This window comes from Sander lucioperca, chromosome 11 (genome assembly GCF_008315115.2).
Source record: "Sander lucioperca isolate FBNREF2018 chromosome 11, SLUC_FBN_1.2, whole genome shotgun sequence".
Taxonomy (NCBI): domain Eukaryota; kingdom Metazoa; phylum Chordata; class Actinopteri; order Perciformes; family Percidae; genus Sander; species Sander lucioperca.
In genome coordinates, this window is record NC_050183.1 from 25,564,865 (window position 1) to 25,587,023 (window position 22,159).

Genomic DNA, 22,159 nt, shown 5'->3' on the forward strand with positions numbered 1-22,159 from the left:
CACCCCCAAAATGCACTTTTGCAGTTTTTTTTCCGAACATGGGGGCACCACTCGCTGCGAGTGGTGCATAGTGGTGTTTGGTTGCCTTGCTCTGTCTATATTATATATTTAAACTCCAGATTGAAGATGTTCAGAGGCCGGTGGCAGGATCCGTGGGGGACCTGGAGGAAGCAGAGCATCATCTACACCGGGCAGACCTGGCCACTGGGAGAAAGCCATGATCCTGTCCTGGACTGGACTGGGTAGAGAGAGAGAGCAAAATAACTGCACCTTTTTAATATAACAATAATAATTGATAATGATAATGTTTTCCCTTTTTAAATCATGAAAAAAATGGATTATGTCATGTCTCCAATGCATTGTACAGTTGCTCTTCACTTTCTACCAAGAATCATCTCTTCTATGATGGTGTGGCCCAGAGTGCCCCTTGTAGTCGGTCTTTATTACGAAATAGGAAATATCTTAATTTTTCTTAATTTACCACACTGATACAGGCTATTAAGGGGCATACGTAAACAAAGCCTTTTCCTTAGATAAAATAACTCTTACACAGTTCTCTAAACCGTTGTTTTTGTCGAAGGCAACACGTTGTTCAAGATTGAGTGTAATAAGTTCATTTAATATCCATTACGGTTATGAATCATAACCATAGACAGTGACTGTATAAAAAGATTTTATATTTACAGTCAGTTGATAACGAATGACCAGCCGACATAAAAAGCGGTGAAGCTAGCATCCAATCACAAAGACGCGTCAAGGACTAGCCAATCAAAGCATAGTAGGGCGGGACTTCCGGTGATCGGCGGGAGTAGTTTATCTCGTTACTAGGCAGCGACATGGATGTATAATATAACCATAGACAGTAAAAGAAAGAATAATATAACGGGCAGCGAAAACGGCGCTACAACGGGATACATACATTGTAGCAAGTAAACCGCATACAGTCTATGGTTAGCCGGTTGTAATACAGACTAACTTTAGCTTAGACCACAACAACAGTGATCACAGTCCTGACCTGACTTTCTGTAACGTTACTTTCTTTATTGTAAAGAAAACTATCCTCGCCGCCCTGGCCTCCTCAAGGTAACGTCAGTTAACCTTACATTAGCTAGTTGTTCCTTATTGGTTTCTGCAATTACCACGTTCATCAGCTTACGTTAACGTTAGCGCTATAGCTAGCTACATGCCACGTTTAGCTATCTAAGCTAATGTTAGCTCTATTTGTTTTAAAACGACTGGCTTTATTTCTGTTTTAGTGACTTTCGAGAAAAACTGCAGAAGAAACGACGTGCTTTGCAAGACACTTTGGTAAAAAATAAAAATGAGGACGACACTCAGGTAAATGTATACACGTTATGTCCTAAATGAATATTATTACTGATAAACATTATATTTTGCGTTGTTTCTGTGGACTGACAATGACAGTATAGAGTTAATCCAGCACCCAGCACAAACTGAATGAGAGCCCTCCCTAACAAGACTCAACATGAGCTAGAGGAGTGTCTCACTTTGTACACATTCAAAATCAGGAACACAGATAGAAGAGCTGCCAACGCTTTAGTAAATCTAATTATACTTGATAGGCTCTGGTTCCGTCGACCAAATTGAGTGAGGAGAAACTGCAAACTACAATGAAGGTTGGTGTGTGTTTTGTAGCTAAGCCTGTAGGCTCTAGTTCCCGTCCTGTGTGTGCTGCTGGCTGCTCAACACCAGTCTCCTTCACTCTTGCCTCTGCCAATACACCCTTCCCCAGCTGTGCTAAAAAGCAGCGTGTATAGAATTACAGTTTGCATATGCAGTCTTGCTGTTGCTGTTTATCATTGTTGCTGTGTTGCAACAGGAACATCAAAGCAGTGAGGAAGATCCAGGAGAGACACTGAAACGCACGTTAAGGGATCAGAGACAGAGACGGAAGAAAAGGGTACATTTTCCTCTTGCACCCATTCTTTAATTGCATTAATGCCAGTTTCATAAAACCCACTTAGTACAAGCTATATAGAACAGTATATGTATACATTTTTCATCTCTTGGCATATGTTAGCTGCTTGACCAGTCTTCAGCCCAGGAGTCCTATGTGGAGGAGATCTCTACCATTCAGCACCAAAGTGAAGATGAGGGATCAGCTGACAAGGCAAGCGACTCTGGGGTTTTGTCAAGACCTCCGACTGGTTCTCAGAGAGGTTAGTGCCCATTTTCTCTCTAAACTTGCCTCCTCTCCCCCTTTATGCCTTTTGGCAGTTTAGGGCTGGGTATCATTAAAAAAAATACTAGTAGCAGTACCAAAACAGTACTTTATGACCTTATTATGCAGCATATAAGCACTTTTTTTCATTTCACAAAATGACCTAAACTTCTCGAAATAAACCTAAACAACACCTTTCCCAAATGACTATAAAAATGACAATATCCTATCCAAGCAGTCAGTGCCAGCATTGGATATGAGATTGTCAGTGTCAGTAATAATACAATACTGTGTAATCAATGTAATTATTGTTTCATGGTGTGCTTTGTCTTCTAGGTCTCTCAGGAATGCAGCATTCTGCCGGCTCTCAGCATTTAGACAGCTTTGTGACACAGCGCCTGGAAGAGAGACTGAGAGCAGCCAGAGTAAACCCAAAGTCTTTTTTGTGCACACAAACTAGCTTGTATTTGAATAAGATTACTAAAGATATCCTATTCCAAAAAAACTGCCTGTTTTGCAAAAACTTGTATTGATAAGAATGGCCTCTTGTGTTCCAGTCTAAAGGTGCGAGCCTCCAGCAGCAGGAGGCCTCTCTCGAGCCAGCCAGTCGCCTGCAGAGCCTCAGAGACAGAGACACTGTAACAAGGTTTGACAAGGTTTGAATGATGATTTTACCCAGTGGTGCGGCGGGGGGGATTGTCAGTGAAACGGCCCATTTGTGTGATATCCTCCCAACAAAGCACAAGTAGACTTTATATTTCACAATTACTGTTTTGCGTCAGATCGTTGCTTGATTTTGACGTTTCCGACCGCACTCACAGGGGGAGAGAGAGAAAGAAAAGAGACGAGCGAGGAAACTTTCAGCTGTTACACAAACTCCCGGGCAGTTCAGTGCTTGTGGTTCGTTTTTTACCCTAATAATGTTTAAAAACTTTCTTGTGGCGGTGATGTTTCCTGTTCACTGTACGGGATTCTCACACCGCCTCAAACCATAGCTCAAAACACACTGACAAGTCTGATCGCTGGCTACATGACAGCGTGACGTAGGGTTGTGTTTCTCCAAAAGTTGAGTCGGTCTCAACTTTTCGCTGCAGGCCCGCTGCATTTTTTTGAGCGTCCCCCCTGCGGCAACCCCTCACCGCAGCCCTACCGCACTACCCCCATTCAAAATGAATGAAAAGACCTGCGTTTTTGCCGGACCATTAGGCCGACGCAGGCAGTGTGAACGCAGCCTTACTCCCAGTGTTTTACAGATAGATCCGGACAGAGCTGGAAGACACGAGGACCCTCTGGCCCTCAGGACCAGGGTCACGTTCCGAGAAGCAGCCAGACGAGTAAGGCTGGAGACAAGATTGCGATCATTTTAAGGAACAAATTATTTGTGTTGTATGTATTTAATCATTATTTGCAAATACAGACAGAAAAAGGCCTACCCACTGCTGAAGAGGCATACAATTTCTTTACACTCAACTTTGAGCTGGAGCCACAAGATGGGACTGAGAAGAAGAGCAAGAAAAGAGAAAAACAGAAAAAAACAACTGAGAAGGACAGTGATGAAGAAGGAGGAGGTGTTGTTGAAGAGCGGGAAGCTGCTGAAGTAGATGAAGATAATCAAGATGAAAATGAAGACCAGGTAAGACACAGACAATGATATTGTAAGAAATGATCCATGTGTATCATGATTATTTCCACCTGTTCTGTAGCTGCAGTTGCATAAGAGCGAGTGGATTCCTCACATTCTCGCCTTATATTCTTCGTCCCGCTTTAGAGTGAAGCGGCTCCTCTTGTGCGGGATGAAGAGGAGGCTTTATTCGTCATTGAACAATCGTCAAGGGATTTCCTGGAAGTAAAGAAAGCAGAGTATGTTGGGTACCGAAAACGTATTCAGCAAGAGAGTGAGCTCCTCTTTACGCCGAGTTTTCGAACAGGTATTCTTTAATGTACAAACCCCCCTCGATAAACACACACAGCTTTCAAATACTGTAGTGTCAGTTTTAATATTCTGTTGAGCATATTAGCTATCTTTAAAATGTTTTAACTGCATTCTATCTATCATTGTCACAGTCCCAACTACCATTAAACTGCCTGAAAACATGAAGCCTCGTTATCTGGAGGACGAGGGTCTGTATGTAGGGGAGAGGCCTCCTATCTCCCTGACCAATGAGAACATTCTGGAGAACCGCATTTTGAAAATGGAGGAGGTAATTTTAACCCACATGCCACACAGTTCAACAGTGTCACTGGCCCTGAATCCATGAATTCTTTAAAATATCTCATATGTCATTATTTTTTGGGCATTTTAGGCCTTTATTTCCAACAGGACAGCTTAGACTTGAAAGGGGAGAGAGAGGGGTAATGACATGCAGCAAAGGGTCACAGGTCGGAGTTGAACCCACTGCCGCCGCGTCAAGGACTAAGCCTCTTTATATGGGCTTGCACTCTACCAGGTGAGCTACCCAAGCACCCTAAATCTATATATTTTTTAACTCTTTATTTAGGGAAAGAAGTGGTTTGGAGATGATGGCAAAATCATGGTTCTGCCTGACCCCATAAAGGAATCGTCCACCAGACCCCCTCTGTTCCACATGGAGGAGGACCTGGATCCTGCACTGCACACTGTGTACAGGAAGGTCAGAAACGCCCACTCTCACTTCATTCACTCCATTCATTTGCCATATCTAAAGCACCGTGCACAATCATACACTGAAAGTGTTGTGGCACCCTCAGACGGGTGTTCTCTAACCCCTTTGCCATTAAAAAAAGAAGAAGCAGAAGGGCAGTTTGGCATTTGGTACAAAGGAACAGGGTGGGTGGGAGATGTTTTTTATCAGGGAGTAGAGCAGAGGTGGAGGCTGACACATCTGTGATATCATCTCTGCAGACAATATACAGCTACATCAAAACTCCACACTGGGCATTTAAAGAAATACAGGATGTGCTGTCAGTGCTGGCCTGGTGTATCTGCTACCTTAGACCCGACCTCAACAGAAAGAAAAGGCTGGTTTGGATCTTTAAATTGAATTATATTTAGGCAGGATAGAGCAGCTCCTATTGTGTGTTCAGCCGAACAAACCACTCTCTGCAGGGCCTTGTAGTCCTTTCCCCTATATTCCCCATCAGGGCGCTCTAGATGATGCAGAAGTAGAAATTCCTCAGTATTTGAGGGGATACCAACATTTCCTCAGGCGTCTGAGGTGAAACAGCCTCTCCCTTGCCTTTCTCACCACTGAGTCAGTATGCAGTGCCCAGGTCAGGCCTTCAGTGATGTGGACACCAAGTTACTTGAAGGTTTGCAGTGCACCTCTCCACTGAGGACCCGTTGATATTAAGGGGTTCGTAGTCTCTTCCCTGCTTCTTTGCAAACTCCACTATCATCTCTTTAGTCTTTCTGACATTCAGGAGTAGGTTGTTGGCCTGACAGCAGCGGGTCAGGTCCTTTACTTCTTTCAGGTAGTCCTTTTCGTTGTTGTCTGTGATCAGGCCCATCACAGGTGTGTCGCAAGCAAACTTGATGATGGGTTGGATGGTTGTTGAAAGTGGCTACACAGTCGTGTTAGTACAGGGAGTACAGCAGCGGGCTCAAAACACAGCCTTGGGGTGCTCCGCTGTTAAAGCTACATTGTGTAAGAATTTATCCCATCTAGCGGTGAAATTGTATATGACAACCAACTGAATATTACTTTCTAGCCTTTCTCCCATTCCGAGCGCGTTTTAACTTCTATGGTGGCCGAACCCGAAATTAGCTCCTAGTATCTCCATCGTTTACACGCAGCTGTTCTAGCCACTCCAATATTAACTTTGGTCTTGTTGCTTTGCCTGTCGCGTTGTCGTTTTAATGATCTTTTTCGCTTCCCTGGTGAGTAATCTCCACCTGTCATTCGTCACGGTGCCACTGAGTGTAAGAGGGTGAAAGGCGGCTGTATGTCCCTCTTTGTCTAATATATTTTAAAGATGGAGGCGCAACATGCCGGCCGTCAATCGAGCGACTCGCCCGTATGTATTCTGAATGATTGTAAATGGCAGATTCTATGCTTACGAGAATACTTTGATTAGTTGGTGGAAGTAATTACACGTGCATGAGCACATATTTGTGAAAGAACAAAGGGGCTTTTACTAAGAATCAACTCAAAAAATGACACAATGTAGGTTTAAGGATGAGGGTGGAAGAGGTGTGTCCGCCCACCCTCACCACCTGAGGTCTGCCTGTCAGGGAGTCAAGGATCCACATGCACAGTGAGGTGTTTAATCCCAGGTCGTTGAGCTTTGTGACGAGCCTGGAGGGAACTATGGTGTTCAACGTTGAACTGTCAATGAACAGCACATCTCACATAGGTTCCCTTCTTTTCACAGCTGAATGACAAATTACTATATGTGTCAGATGACATTGTCCGTCTGCATCGTTATTGGAAGCAGCTAATTTTAGACCTTATTCACACTCCTGAATTCATTGATCTCAAGTGTTGCAATGACACTGCAGACCACAGAGGCAAAATATGACATAAATGGAAACCCTGAAAAAACAGATCCAAAACAGTGTTGAGATCTGGTTCTGGTTGGGTGTGTCTTGAATGGGAAACCCCCAAAGAACTCTTGTTTTCACATTCTCACGTTTTGTTTCTCACTCTGGACATAAGCACAGCTGCAATATTTGATCATCTGGAAAACAGAGCATCCACTGTAGTCCAATTGAGTGTTTATTTTACATTTTTGTCATGCATGACGTTTCATTACAGCGCTCCCTGATGGTGCTCAATCAATCTTTCCAATTTTATGCTTCTTTTAAGCTTGCACACATACTCAAGCTAAACACAAGCACTGCGTATATTTCGTATATTTCCAGAACATTGCATGACAAATGATGTTGTTCTGTCCCCCAGGCGGTGAAGTCCAAGTATGCAAATCTGTACATTGCTGGTGCAGCGGACCCCGAGGGAGACTACCAGCTTGATGTGGATGTCTCTGGGCTGATCTTCTCCCATCACCCACTCTTCAGTCGCGAACATGTGCTGGGGGCCCGTCTGGCTCAGCTGTATGATCAGTACCTCACCAGGCAGCACAATAATCTCACAGGACACCTTACAGACAAGGTAAACTTCGTTGGCTGAATAGTAAAGCTGTCACGACGACTCTTACACTCTTCTTACATTCCTGAATACATCTAGAAATCTCTTGTATCAAATAAGCCACATATATACATTGTGTGTTTCCTGTGGGCTGTAGTTGAATGGATTAAGGAGTGCGTTGCGGAATATACTTGAGATCCATGGCGGGGAGAGCCTTACTCAAGCCATGCAGCGGAGGATATCTGAGTACAGTCTGGAGGTTAGGTGAGTTCCCCACCTTGTGTTCAATCCAAGTCCTGTTCAGTCTAGAAAGACAGAAAGAGTCTTGACAAGCAATATACACGCTGTATGTTTTCCCCCTGAATATCACAGGAACACTCGGCAGCTGCGAGACAGTGAGCAAGAGAAAGACAGGACTCTGCTGAAGCACATAGTTAAAGTGTGGAAGGAGCTTAAGGCTCTGAGAGACTTTCAGAAGTTTACCAACACGCCCTATAAGCTCTCGCTCAGAAGGTAAATCTCTTTGTGTAGTTAGACAATTGGCCCATGTCTGTGATAATACATTTGCTGACGCTGCTCCATAGAACTATAATAAAAATGCTCTGATTACACATTCACTTCTACCCCGAACAAATGTTTGCTGGATGATGTGTGTATTTTCTCATTTAGCATACAGATGCTTGTTCCGTTTTATATTAATGTGCTGTGTTTTTCTTTTTTTCAACCTTGCTCCAGAGAGAATGTGGACCGGACGTCAGATGAGCGAGATTACGAAGATGAAATCTTGGCAGAGGTTGTGGAATTGGAGGCCGAGATCGAGGAGGATTACCAGAAAAAGTTTGCAGAGTATAAGAAACAGCTGCAGGAGTGGAAGCTCTGTAGAAGGAAACAGGTACCTATTACAGTCACACTGATAACTCAGCTTTTTATTAGCTTACTGCAAATATATCAGTACTGTGTCACTGGATAAGGGTAAAAATGCCAAAGTAGGTTTAAAATAATTTAGAAACATAGTTTTTCCATCAGATAGCACTAACAAGGTGATTGTTAAAAAAAATGTTCTGCTTGGTATGTATCTTGGGCCCAATGAAAAAAACATTACAAACACAACAATATTTATTTCCCTTAGCTTAGCCAGATGTTCTTACACCTTAACATGTTGCTGTACAAGCAAAATATTTTAAATAGATGCATCTTACCTATAATAAATGTCTTGCATAAAGAATAATAAATAAATGAGGTTCAAATTCTGCTTTGAAATCAAGACATTCTTGGACCTTGTGTGAAAAATATATACACAATATTAACACACACACACACACACACACACACACACACACACACACACACACATATCCTATGTTTTCTTTTTTTAGAAAACCAAAAAGAAGAAGAGAAAAAAGAAGAAGAAAGGCCAGGCACAGGATGAGACAGAAGAAGAAGATGAAGACCAGGATGTGAGCGAATCAGAAGGGCCCGTTGAAGAAGGCCCCCCAAAGCCCGAGCCTCCAGAGAAGCCTGACTTTGACTCTATAGAGCAGCGGGTCAGAGAGAAAGCCTCCAGGATACGCAGGAAACCCGGAGAATCCATCCTGATCCCTGAGCTGTCTGCATCTGGAAACATCACCGCCAGTGAACTCTGCCCCAGGTATGAGCACAAACACAGAGAGTGTTGGTCTGGGTTTCTTTAAAGCTTTAGTGCGTAACTTTTTGATATTAATAAACGTCCGTTACATTCAAGCCATTGCCAAATGAGTTGCTACAAAGCTAATTAAGACTATCAGCTCCACACAGCTCTCTGTGTTTCTCAGTATCGCTATGTTTAGAAGATTGTGGCGTCCGAGTGAAGATAATGGCCTCTTCTGAAGAGTCCATCATGTTTTTTTTAATCTTCCGTGTCCTCCTTGGCTACTAGCAACTGTGTGGAGGAGGGGTGGGGGCACGTGCGCGATCACAGAAGGCTTGTATCATACGGACGCGCCGACAGTGTTGTTGTCATTACTTAGAATTCCTCATGGGGGAGACAGATAGTACGCACTATAGCTTTAAAAAGGGTTAGTGTTAACTCCAATTCAGTTTTACTTTCTTTCAAGAGTTTTAGTAAACATGTTGAAATATAATATCCTCTGGCAGATTTTTCACTTGTTTTGAGAAAAGTAAGATGATATCCATCTGAAATAAAAGAACTACACTATCATTGTGGCATAACGCTCAACAGTGACCACCTACATTTTGAAAGGCTCTGGTTCCAGAAAGTGATTTTCCCCATTCAATTGCTCCATTGATGTTTTAGAAAATGCTTATATAAAGAGTTTTAAGCCTGGAACCAAGCCATCCAGCTACGAGATGAATCGTGACCATAAAACATTTGATTTGGATAAAAAAAAACATTTTAAAAACTGAAAAAAAGAAAACTGTACAAGACTGTGTACATTAATGATCATAGACTTTAGTGGTACTAGCCCAGCTCACTAGCTGTTCGCAGGTTCAGTAAACATTTCCATGGTAACAGTGAGCTCCACCAATCAGAGACGTCGCTGTTACGCTTAGGATTGTGGGTAGCGTAGTACTCCTCCATGGCACTGCAAATGAAACATATTTTTCTTAAGAAAAGGTTAATATCATACAGACTTGTGGCTTCTACAGCGCCATAAACCTTCGTTTCACAATCTTGTAGCTCGTGGTCACAGGACATTAAGACTAATTATCAAAATCCTTATGGAGAAAATGAATGGGATTTTCACTTTCGGAACCACACTGTTGAGCTCTATTGTGGACGTTCTTCATCCGGTTTGTTTACTCCCTGTTGTAGGCCTGAAACAGCTCGAAGAGAGGATGTAACAAGGCGCTCTCTTTTCGTCAAGATCCTTTATAATGACAAAGAAGTCTCCCGAACGGACAGCCGCTCCCTGAACACTGATTTCAGAGTGCACTTTGGCCAGATTTTCAATCTCAAGATAATTAACTGTCCCCAAAGCATCAATTTGCAGGTACAGTACAGACACATTTGTCATGCTGCCACTTTGTCTAATCCACACATCTGAGTGATAGATTAGTCCATGAACTGTATTCATTTCTCATTTGTGTGTGTGTGTGTGTGTGTGTGTGTGTGCATGCATGTGTGCGTGCACGCTAGGTGTTTGAGGAGATTGGCTCATCATGCTACCTCCTGGCTCAAGTGTTTGTTCCAGTGCCAGAACCCTCCGTTGTTGCGGACAGAGTCTCTCTTGAGGAGTTTGAGTTTAGCAGCAACCAGAGAGTGATGTTCGACCATGAGGGTGTAGGAAGTGGTAAATGCCTTTATTTAACGCAAGCTCAGACCTGAAACACTGTCACCCACAAATATATTCCCACTCCAAGGATAACATCTATATTTGAATGTGATTGATTGCCCTTTCATTTGTTGTACAGGGACTTTTCAGTGATCTCAGTCTCTGTCTCCCTGTGTCTCGTCCTCTCTGTATGCCTCGTCAGACGTGCCCCTCTCCTTTGAGGCGGATGGCAGTAACAAACAGACCCTGCTGACCTCTGGGAAGCTGTCGTGTCGTGTTTATTGGGGGTCTGGGGAGGACGATGTAGCACTCGCCCCTCCTGTGTCTCAACAACATGGCGGCATACACAGGTAATGTCACTTAAAGGACAGTACTGGTGGTTGTGCATGTTTTAGTCCATTAACTACATATCCTGTATGCAGCTAACCTTTTGCCAAACATGACTACAGGTGTTTATAATCATGGATCCAGTGGAAGCCAGTGTTTTCAGTTTATGTCAGCATGATATAAACTTGGCAACATGCTCAGACTTGAAACTTGTTTAAGTAATCAATCATGTTAAACTTTCTTTTTGCATCAAAGGTTATGCAACAGGGGAAGTTTCTTAAAAGTCCCTCAAATTAATGTTGCAATGAACAACATTTTCAACTTGCCATGCCATAAACATTCCTATGTTTGCTTATTGTCTGATAACATAGCTCATAAATGAAAATCAAGGCTCAATAATTTTTGATGCAAATTCCCAAAACATTGATATCAGAGCTTTCTACAACTGTACCTGAATGCATCTGTCTGAAGGAAGGTTCAAGTCTCTGCAAGTTACGTATTATATCACATTGAAATAAGCTGCAGCCTGTGGTTGAAATAAGTCTTAAAACATAGTGTGCTTGGAAAATTAGTCATCAGTAATGTATGGTGTGTGCAGTCTGTAGTTTATGTGCCTGAGTAGTCCTTTTAAAGATATATTTTGCCCATTTTAAAACAGCTCTGTGTCATCTCAGTGAGTGCAGATGAATGGTGTGTGGTTTTTTGCTGTGGCGCTCTCTCCACGGAGCAGAGCAGCGAAGGTCTACCGAGATCTGCTGGATTACACTCCACAGATAGCAGCACCACACCGCACACCGTTAATCAATCTGCATACACTGCCCACACTAAGATGACACAGAGCTGGTCTAAAATCGGCAAAGTCTGCCCCTAAACCTTGTACCTTCTCTATGGTAATTGTTTTTTAGAAGTATTAATCACTTTCTTTCTTCGTGTTTTTAGTGGCTTGAGCCGTCTTGATGCTGTTACATTTATTGGGGCATCTGGACTATATGACATGAAGAAGATTGGAGAGTGGGCCACACAGTCACGACTGGACCCCAACGATCCAAAAAATGCCTCCATCATGCAGCTGCTAAAAGTGCGTATCAGTACAGTACTTTGCATAAACAAGTGGTCTGAGCATCCAGGTGACTAAAAAAGCATGGCTTTTTCTTTGTACCTGGGATTCACCAGGTGGCCACTAGTGGAGAGGTAACAGCTCCAGAGTACTTCCGTCTAGAACAGCTGCAGGAGGAGTTTAACTTTGTGACTGATGAAGAGTTGGAGAGGTCCAAAAGATTTCGCCTGCTCGCGCTCAGGTACCAGGAAGTTGCAGAGTTTCGAAATTACAAGTGTGTTCCTTCCCTGGAGAGGGAGGTCACAGATAAGGTGTTCCAGGTCAGCCTTTCAAACATTTACAATATTGCAAAAAAAAAAAATGGATAAGGATGCATTAACTCTGTATGAGGCTATTTATTTTTTTCTTCTTTTGGTTAACAATGATTTCAGGAATATGAGAAGAGACTGAAAGAAGGAGAGATAGTTGACACTAAAGAACATCTGGATTCACACCGAGCCTTAGTAGCCAAATACCTTCAGAAGGTGAGTAGCCCATGTAATGTAAATATGTATGTATTCCCCCAGTCATTGGCACATAAGAACGCTAAGTGGTGATGATAATCTTGGCTTTTTCCACAGATCCGAGAATCGGTCATCAACAGATTTCTTCTTGCCAAGCATCACTACATTCTGTCTGACTTGGTGGTAGAAGAGGAGATACCAAGCATTGGGTAAATAGCTCCCCAGGCATTATTAACTCACCATATATTCTGTCTCGCGTTTAACTCCCATCTTTCACAACTGACATTTTTTCATGTGTGCGTTATGCATGTTACTGTAATTTTGCTTTCTGTCTTGCCAATCACAAAATAGTAATTCAAGCATGTATGCATGTAATGTATACTTTCTGTATATCCTACGCTTATTCCCATTGTCAAAAAGAATTCAAAAATTACAAACAGTGCCTAAACTCCCTGCTCAAGTTGTAAAGGAAAGGTTAGATAACTTGGATTACTTTAAACTGTGGGATCTGCATCCAAATCAACCAGAATCAGAAAGTGCAACAAGGCCTATATAAATCACAGGCTGATGTAATGTAATCATTTCTTGGCCTGGTGCTGCTTCGGTCTCTATCTGATCTTGAACGCAACACGACATTCCCCTGGCTGAGTATGACTGTCTCCTGGAACTGCTCAAGGCGGTGTTTTAGAGCAGGTTTCAAAACATGTGGACATAATAACGTAAAATGTGCAATTAACTGTAGTCTTTGATGGCATGTGTGCAGTATAGATAATAATGTACAGCTGCCAGTGACAATCATGCTGTTGGGTGTTACTTTGCACATTTCTTTTTCATTATTGAAAGTGAATGTTATATAATCTTCTCTGTTCCATTTTTATGTTATATTTCTGCTATGCTTTTTTTTTTTTTTTTTTTTTTTTACAGTGGTGCAGGTTCAGGGTATGATTTTCTTTCTTTTTCTCCCACCATCTGTGTCTTTGTCTCTCCATTTAGTTTGAACCCTGAGTACCAGTACAGTAGTGACAATAGACCTCGTGTAGTATTCAGTCCTTTCAGGATTTTGCTGTTTATTTCACCAAAACGAAGATTTTTTTGGGGTGTTTCCTCAAAAAATAAGTTATTATGTATTTATTTTTTTGCTGTAAAATTGCAAGAATTGATAAAGTTACAATTCTACAATTGTGTAGAAAAAATGTCTACATATTTTGCTATATACAGTAATCATTTATAATATATTTATTACAGAACTAATGTGGAAGTTATGAATCTAGCTTTGCTCGCTATAAGAATACTGGAAGACAGCTCACTGGTCATTGAGTGCATTTATTCCAAACTAAATAATACTGTTAGTTATTATTATATTATGTGCTTAAACACTTTGCAAGGCACAGTGTGCCTATAATCTGCAGGTATAACTCCTTTGTTCAAACAAGTGAAGCAATCGTCTTCCTGGTAGCCCCCTGTGCCACAATTTAACCCTGCATATTTCTGGTCGTACTACACAGATACATAATAATAGAAACAGAATAAAACACTTTTCTCCTTAGTGGTTCCATTTTTCAACAGCTAAATTAGTATTGTGATCATAAAATCGCAGATACCTGGAGGGACTGAGTACTGTCGGTGGTAATAATCGTATCCCACACTTGAATGAAAAATGTGATCTCTCGATAAATGACGTGCAGACAGTCTGATATTGGTTTAAATGAGCAGTCCCTTGTTGGTTGTTGACTAAATAATAACAGCTGTTGTTGTGACAATCAGGATTCTGGGACTGAACCTTTTCAAGCTGGCTGAACCCAAGCGGCCGCTGAAACCTCAGAGGAAAGCGAGGAAGAAGGTGACGGCTCAGAATCTGTCTGATGGAGACATCAAACTGCTGATCAACATCATCCGGGCCTTTGACATCCCCATCCGCAGGCCCCAGTCCAAGTGAGGAGCCCTCAGGAAATTATACATTTTAGACATGTAACAGAAAGTTAAACTTTTGTGTCAATGCGTGTTTATTTCAGTAAACCAGGACAGTCGTCTCAGAGTGCCATCCAGGGCAGTGATTGGCTCCTCAGCCAGGTACAATAACTGTCCTCTATAGCTGATTGGCATCAAGATTTTTTTTATTGGCATGCAATCTATATTGTGTCTGTGTTTTGTGTGTGTTTTGCATTGGTGTGATGTAGGTACAAGTGAGGCCCTTTGTGGAGGTTTCCTTCCAGCGCACGGTGCTTCAAACGACCACAGCTGATGGACCAAACCCCTGCTGGAACGAGGAGCTGCAGCTACCGTTCAGGTAATCCACGAAGTTCCACTTCTGGGATTGTTCCGGTGCTGCTGGACATTCCGCCGGATGTTGGTCTTTTCACCCGATATCCGTCTCCTTCCTCTTTCTTTGTGTTGGCATTTTAAACTCAGGCTGATTTGTGAGGACTATGGTTAACTGCTCCTCAGATCTCTGCAGGGTAAATCCAGACAGCTAGCTAGACTATCTGTCCAATCTGAGTTTTCTGTTGCATGACTAAAACTACTTTTGAACGTACACATGTTCCACCAAAACAAGTTCCTTCCCGAAGCTATTTTGCAGAGGCACCGTGGCTCCGTCCGGCGCTTAGCGACCGCCCATGACGATTGTGATTGGTTTAAAGAAATGCCAATAAACCAGAGCAGGTTTTTCTCCCATCCAGCAATGCTGTGTGGACTAGCTGTGTGTCTGGCAATGCGAGACTACCGTTCAGGTGCCAGCTGTGGATTTCATGGCTTGGCTTTTGTCTTTTATGATAAATGTTTGCGTCTGAGTTTTATATAGAGCTGCAAGGACTCATCGATTAGTTGTCAACCATTAAATTAATCGCCAACTATTTTTGATGAAAAAAAAAGTAAAACTTCTCTGATTCCAGCTTCTTAAATGTGAATATTTTCTAGTTTCTTCACTGCTCTGTGTCAGTAAACTGAATATCTTAAAATTTTGGGCAAAACAAGACATTCAATTTCAACTTCAATTTGGGCTTTGGAAAACACTGATTGATATTTTTCAACATTTTCTGACATTTTATAGACAAACAACTGATTAAACAAGCTCTTAGTGGCCGGGTTAGCTCAGTTGGTAGAGCGGGCGCACATATGTGGAGGGTTTACTCCTCGGTGCAGTGGCCGCGGGTTGGACTCCGACCTGCGGCCCTTTGCTGCATGTTATTCCCCCCTCTCTCTCCCCTTTCATGTCTTCATCTGTCCTGTCCTGCCAAAAAAATAGTCTAAAAAAAAAACAAGATCTTAAATCGACTGTAAAAAATAATTGTTAGTTGCAGCCATAGATATTGTTCTATATCTATGGTTGCAGCCCTAGTTTTACGGCCATTGGGTGCTACTTGTGGCCAGTTCCAAATCAGCTTTATCTACTTATATATCTTCAAAACCAAACACCTTCCAGATACTGTAGTAACACACTAAGGAACACCAACAAATTACACAATATGTAAAACTGTTGTTCTTCTCTGCAGTGCCCCAAATGGGGACTACAGCGCTGCTGTCTTACAATCAGTCAAAGACGAAGTCTTCATCAACATATTTGATGAGGTGGTTTATGAAACTGGAGCGGTGAGTAACACTTTATATTTCGCTCACAGCAATCATATCGGAACATGTTCCTTGAATTGTATGATTTGTTCTTTGCTTCATAATTTAACACCCTTTGCTCCACAGAAGGACCAAGACAGAGCAAAATCAATACACACCCGGGTAGAGAAGCACTGGCTGGGCTCCGTCAAGATTCCTTTCAGCACCATTTATTCTCAGTCCAGGGTGAGAGTCTCTGATCAGTCTTTATATATATATATATATATATATATATATACATATACATACAGTGCTGCTCATAAGTATTCATACCCATGCTAAAGTTGACTAAAAAAAGGAATAAAAAAATCATCTTTTGGAAATTGATCTTAATGCCTTAATTAAAAAAATGAGGAAAAATCCGACCTTTTAAGGACACAATTTGTTTTGTGAATGAATAATGTATTGTAAATAAATAAATGTTCTTCCTTAAAATACAGGGGCCATAATTATACATACCCCTATGTTAAATTCCCATAGAGGAAGGCAGATTTTTATTTTTAAAGGCCAGTTATTTCATGGATCCAGGATACTATGCATCCTGATAAAGTTCCCTTGGCTTTTGGAATTAAAATAGCCCCACATCATCACATACCCTTCACCATACCTAGAGATTGGCATGGTTTTATCTCAGTTAGCCAACTGAGATAAGATCCATATCGATGCAAATCAAACCAGCTTTCACCATCATTTATCATCTCCTGAACACAATCCATTTTTTCCAGTATTGCCAGTATTTATTAGCCCGTAGATTTAGCGAAAATTTCATTCATTCTCTTAATACTTAGAACATTCGTCACAATATGCATCCAGTCAGTCTTTGGTGGAGATTCGGTCTGTACCGCGCTGGACTCGCACCACATACAGAGCTGTCTTATGCACTTTATCCATTTTTTTATATATCTCTTTTCAAACTATTTATTACAACTTTTTTATTGTTTGTTTTTAGCTTAATTGTATTATGCTCCTTTTTTATTTGTGGAAGACTGGCAAAGCAAGCTTTTCATTGCACGGTGTAAGTTGTTTTTACTGTGCCTATGACAATAAACCTCTTGAATCTGGAATCTCTGTAACTATTTTCGTGTTATGGCTTTCTTGCTAGCCGCTAACCATATTTTTTTAAATATTGTTAATATTTATAATTAAGGTACTTGTCTTGTCCCAATACATTAGCTGCAATATTGCCAACATAGATTGTAGTAAAGGAACAGTCAATTCCGTTACCAAAAATGTTCAGTCTTTGTTTCAGATAAGCACACTGGCTACCTGAACTGCTGACTCATGTTTTATTATTCCAGATTGATGGAACATTCAAGGTGCATACACCGGCGGTGTTGCTGGGCTACAGTAAGGAGCGGAGCTATGGCACTAATGGTGCCTACGATACTTTGCGGAGCCTGAGTGAGGGAGCATTCATCACACTCTTCATCACCATTGAACCCCAGCTGGTGCCTGGAGAGTCTGTTAGAGAAAAGGTAAGACATGTATGTTTAAGTGCCAAGCTCAAGGATGGCTTCTGTTTACTCTTTAGTACCCAGCCTGCACCACTGTGTGCTAGTTTCTCTTAGTTCATGTGTGTCTTCAGATCCAAGGGGTTAACGTGAGATCTGGCAGGTGGGGGCCCCCTAAGATCCAAGGCTTCCATTCTCAAATGTAACTAGGACAGTTCCGGCGCAAAATGAACCTAGGGGTTAATAACATATGTGTACCGAGTCGACCGTTCTCTGGGATCTGTTTTCATGCTAATCGAACATGTCTCTAGCTTGAAAGAAGCTAGCGCAAACCGGTGATTAGCTTTTAACGCTAGTCTTCGGGGCAGAGGGTAAATCTCTATTTCTACACCACTAACAAGGCTCAAAATATCACCACACTTCCACGGTAGCATAATGAGGGTCCCTACATGCAAACCGAAGCATTGAGAACTTTGTAAGTGTACAGACAGTTTATTAAAAAGATAGATTATAAAGACCGTAGCGTTCACGTATACAAGCAGGCGCCATCTTGGGAAAACAGTCATGACCAGTCAAACGCCGAACGCCGTGCAACCAGTAACCAGTAACATAGCTCAAGCACGGCGTTTGTCGTTCGACTGGTTCTCTGGTCGAGAGAACGGTCGGCTCGGTACACGTTTTGTTAACCCCTAGGTTCATTTTGCGCCGGAATTGTCCTTTAAAGTTCCTTACCACTTTAAAGTCTGTATCAACTACACAGCACAGCAAGAAAAATTCACTTGGGCTAGTTCACTTGTTCTCTCGTTATTAACTTCTTCCAAAACAGTAATGGAGAACACCAGGAGCAACGGCAAGGAGTTGAGTTTTTATGACAAAATGATGACGTTTATGGTGTGTTAACTGCATTTCTGACAAGCATTTTAAAGTTTTTTTTTTTTTTAAAGGAGTCTGACGCAGTCACTACACATTAAACACACCAGGGCTACGTTTACTTCCAGCTAACTTCACGGAGAACAATGAAGGCAGAGCAGCATCAACGATCTGTTTAATCTGAATATTCTCCGTCTAGCTCGGCTAAAAACACCAGATATGCAGCATGTGACTGTGTCCTTCACTACCGAGCCTGTTTGTAACCGGTAGGCTGCCGACAATGTGATCTTCACCTGTTTACATGACCAGTTTAGATAGTATGCAACTGTCCTGCTATTGTTACAGACATGTGAACTCACCACACACAGTTGCCTTGTGCACAGACTCACAGCGGTGCACTGCTGAGAGCGAATAGGGGGAACACTGGGATGAATATTTTGCGTTATTTTACACAAACAGGAAACACGATATGTGAAACTGCCAATCAGATGAATTAACTTATTAATCGAAGGTGCCGGAACACTGATCCGGATCGTTTCGGCCCACTTTAACCCCGTTCAGATCCTATCAACATCCATTCCTTTTAATTTGAGTTTCTATGTCAATACTTCATCAGATATGTCCTCCATGCTGTTATAAGTAGGTGGCTATGCATCAATGTAATGTAAAGTTTTGTTTTTTTATCCTTTTGTGCCACTTTTTTGCTTTTGCTCTGCCACATATGCTAGATAAAGGAATTGAAGGTAACCTTCCAGTCAAACACTCTTCAATTTTTTTACTCACCTAACTCTCCCATCTATGACCGCATCATTCTCAAGGCATATTAATCCATGTACATGGTGCTGAACTGTATTCCTCTGCTGTAACCTTTGACCTTTTACATGCAGTTTGACAGCCAAGAGGAGGAGCGTTTACTGCAGGCCTCAGAGAGGTTCGAGAGGGAAGCAGCACAGGTCTACCCGAACCGACCCTGCATTACCACCGTCATAGATCTCAATGGGAAGACCGTCTTCATCACACGCTACATTCGACCACTCAACCCCCCACAGGAGTTACTGGATGCATCCCCCGATAACCCCCAAGAGACCACGGTCAGTCGCTGGTGAAGTGAATGTAGAAAAGAGGCTACTCTTATCTTCTTTAGTAGTAATTGCTTGTATTTCTTACTTGATCAGATTTCCTGTAGTGACACAGTCTGACTCTCTCCTCACACAGGCCCTGGTTGCCCGATTTGTCGCGCTCATCCCTTCTCTGCCGGACAGAGTTTCGTTTTCCGGCGTCTGTGACCTGTGGAGCACCTGTGATGTGAGTGGATCCTCTCTGAGCGATTGTGATTGGAAGAGGAGGTGAAATGCCCATCATATATAGCTCACCTGGTGGAGCGTGCGCCCCACGTAGACTCAGTCCTTGCCACCTGCCCAGGTTCGGGTCCGACCCGGGGCCCTTTGCTGCGTGTCGTCCCCCCCTCTCTCTTTCCTGTCTCTCTTCAGCTGTTCCAACTAAAGGAAAAACCCTAAAAAAATATCTTTTAAAAAAAGGGGAACAAAATAAAGAAATGCCCATCTTACTGGAACTTTTCTTGTTTTTAGCAATTCCTCACCCTCCTAGCAGGAGATGAAGAAGAACATGCTGTACTGTTGTGCAACTACTTCCTGTCTATGGGCAAGAAAGCCTGGCTTATAATTGGCACTGCTATACCAGAGGTGTGTAACACTCATTTGTAAACAACAAATTTTTTTTTTACTTCTTCATTAGTTAATAAGATGAAAAGTATCTCTCTGGTATAGACATACATGTATAAAAATAATGAAGAGCTCTGGAGTCTTTCTGCAGCAGCTTTAAGGTTTTCTGATCTCTCTATTTCTTAGGGACCCACAGCGTATGTCTTGACCCTCGAGCAGAGCCGCTACCTGATCTGGAATCCCAGCAGTGCTCAGTACTACGGACAGTATGACACCTTCTGCCCACTGCAAACCATTGGTTGTCTGGTCAATGCTGACAATGTGAGTGAAGAGGGAGCAACTATATGAAATTAGCAGTTCGTGATGTGGCTTTTCATTCTTTATTTTGATTGCAGCAGATTAATAATGCCAACATTTGTATTCAGGTATGGTTCAACATTCAAGAATACACATCACCAATGACGGTGAGTTTTGACACCACCAAAGCCAATTTGTGGAAGCCGTTTTTCTCCCGATCCTTCTCCCACCCTGGGCTGTCGAGTGTACAAGTGAGTGTTCAACATTTATCTATAATCTTGTTGTATGTTTAGTGGTGTTTGTTTTACATTTTCTTCTAAATCTAAATCTCTTTAGCCAGAGGAGCTGGTATATCGGGGCACAGACAGAGCAGCTGCAGCAGAGCTTCAGGACAGGCAAGTGAACACTGTGTCATGTTGATTTGTAAGGCTACAATTACACGCTAGACGAAACATTTACCATCTCACTTTTATAGAATTGAGAAGATCCTAAAGGAGAAGATCATGGAGTGGCGCCCTCGTCACCCAACCCGCTGGAACCGCTACTGCACCACTACCCTGAAACAATTCCTGCCCAAACTGGAGCTGAGCGGGGGGCAGGACATGGCGGAGGGGCACCGCCACGAGTTGCAGAGCCTGCTGGGAGACAACAATGTAAGTCTGAAATGGCAGCGCCTGGGAAAAACGTACTTGACTGAGTCGTTGAATGATGTCATCAGTCATCAATCTATCATTTCAATGATATCATTTTCTCCGCTCTGGGAAGATATGTCAGCTGGCATAATGCACATGGCGTCACATTAATGAACTCCTATCATAAATAACTAATTGATTTTTTATTTTCCTTTTAGATTTCCGGTTTCCCCCTGCATATGCCATTCTCTGAGATCCGGCCCATCATAGAAGCAGTGTACAGCACTGGAGTTCACAATGTTCAGGCATCAAATGTGGAGTTTGCCCTGGCCGTGTATGTGCACCCCTACCCCAATAATGTCCTGTCTGTGTGGGTGTACCTGGCCTCACTGGTGCGTACATGACACAAGAGACACTCATCTTACTGTATATTGCTGGGCTTTACAAAACCAGTTCAAATCAATACACACCCGGGTAGAGAAGCACTGGCTGAGCTCCGCTCTCCCATTCACGTGAATGAGAAAGTGGTCCAAACCTTTGACTGGTACTGTATATAAATGACCTTTTAGCTTTTCTTTTCTTTTTTTTTAAAGAAAACTTTATGTAATTACATTATTCACACACTGCACACTATTGTATATCTAATGTATATAATGAATAGGTAGTTACCAGTTTGATACCTGTACATCAAATCCAATGACCTTGTATTAAAGGTGCACTATGAGTTCCTGCATGGTTTCAGCGCAATTTCATTTTTGTCCCAAATCGTAGGCATCTGTCCTTGATCCGCCAGCTGCCTGGTCCCTGAACACACCGTGAAACAGCCCGGTCTCGGGAGACAACACAGGTCGTAAACGTCAAACACTAGAGGCACAGAATAGGCACCAAAATACAACAAACCACCCCAGCCAATCACCGACAAGATGGTTGGGGGAGGAGGTGGGGGTTAGTGACAGTTAGTCATGACAGTTACGGAAACATGGGGGGAGGGGCAAGCTTGCTCTGTTTTGTTTTGAATTTACTTGGAACGTCAACAGAAGTGACGTCATGCAGGAACTCGTAGTGCACCTTTAAATCTTACCTTTCTGAACCTTATAATTGTTATGACCTGGCCACAACAAATAGGAGACACACCATGATAGAGTTTTACAAAAATATACTTTATTAACCAAATCAAAGGGTTTATTAAGTTGTGGGGTGGTGGTCAGTATAGTGAT

At 42.3% G+C, this 22,159-nt stretch overlaps 1 protein-coding gene across 5 annotated transcripts; it reads left to right on the forward strand.

Annotated features, from left to right (window-relative positions):
• Positions 1–855: 855 nt before the first annotated feature.
• Positions 856–21,758, forward strand: cc2d2a (coiled-coil and C2 domain containing 2A). Of its 5 annotated transcripts, XM_036007505.1 has the most exons (40): positions 856–1,083; positions 1,257–1,338; positions 1,584–1,637; positions 1,841–1,921; positions 2,042–2,180; positions 2,519–2,607; positions 2,740–2,838; positions 3,436–3,516; positions 3,600–3,815; positions 3,951–4,110; positions 4,247–4,383; positions 4,681–4,812; positions 7,060–7,269; positions 7,403–7,509; positions 7,618–7,758; positions 7,981–8,137; positions 8,622–8,893; positions 10,058–10,235; positions 10,382–10,535; positions 10,720–10,867; positions 11,784–11,922; positions 12,018–12,221; positions 12,333–12,425; positions 12,522–12,613; positions 13,329–13,343; positions 14,169–14,336; positions 14,417–14,474; positions 14,582–14,691; positions 15,896–15,992; positions 16,098–16,196; positions 17,309–17,485; positions 19,060–19,074; positions 19,219–19,422; positions 19,547–19,636; positions 19,921–20,034; positions 20,200–20,334; positions 20,439–20,561; positions 20,647–20,705; positions 20,786–20,963; positions 21,161–21,758. In XM_036007505.1, the coding sequence occupies exons 3-40, from the start codon at positions 1,632–1,634 to the stop codon at positions 21,344–21,346; spliced, it is 4,863 nt and encodes a 1,620-aa protein (XP_035863398.1). In that variant the 5' UTR covers positions 856–1,083; positions 1,257–1,338; positions 1,584–1,631; the 3' UTR covers positions 21,347–21,758. The 5 variants fall into 5 exon arrangements, with proteins under 5 accessions (XP_035863398.1, XP_031167648.2, XP_035863399.1 ...); XM_031311788.2 differs by lacking the exon at positions 19,060–19,074; XM_036007506.1 differs by lacking the exon at positions 13,329–13,343.
• Positions 21,759–22,159: the final 401 nt, after the last annotated feature.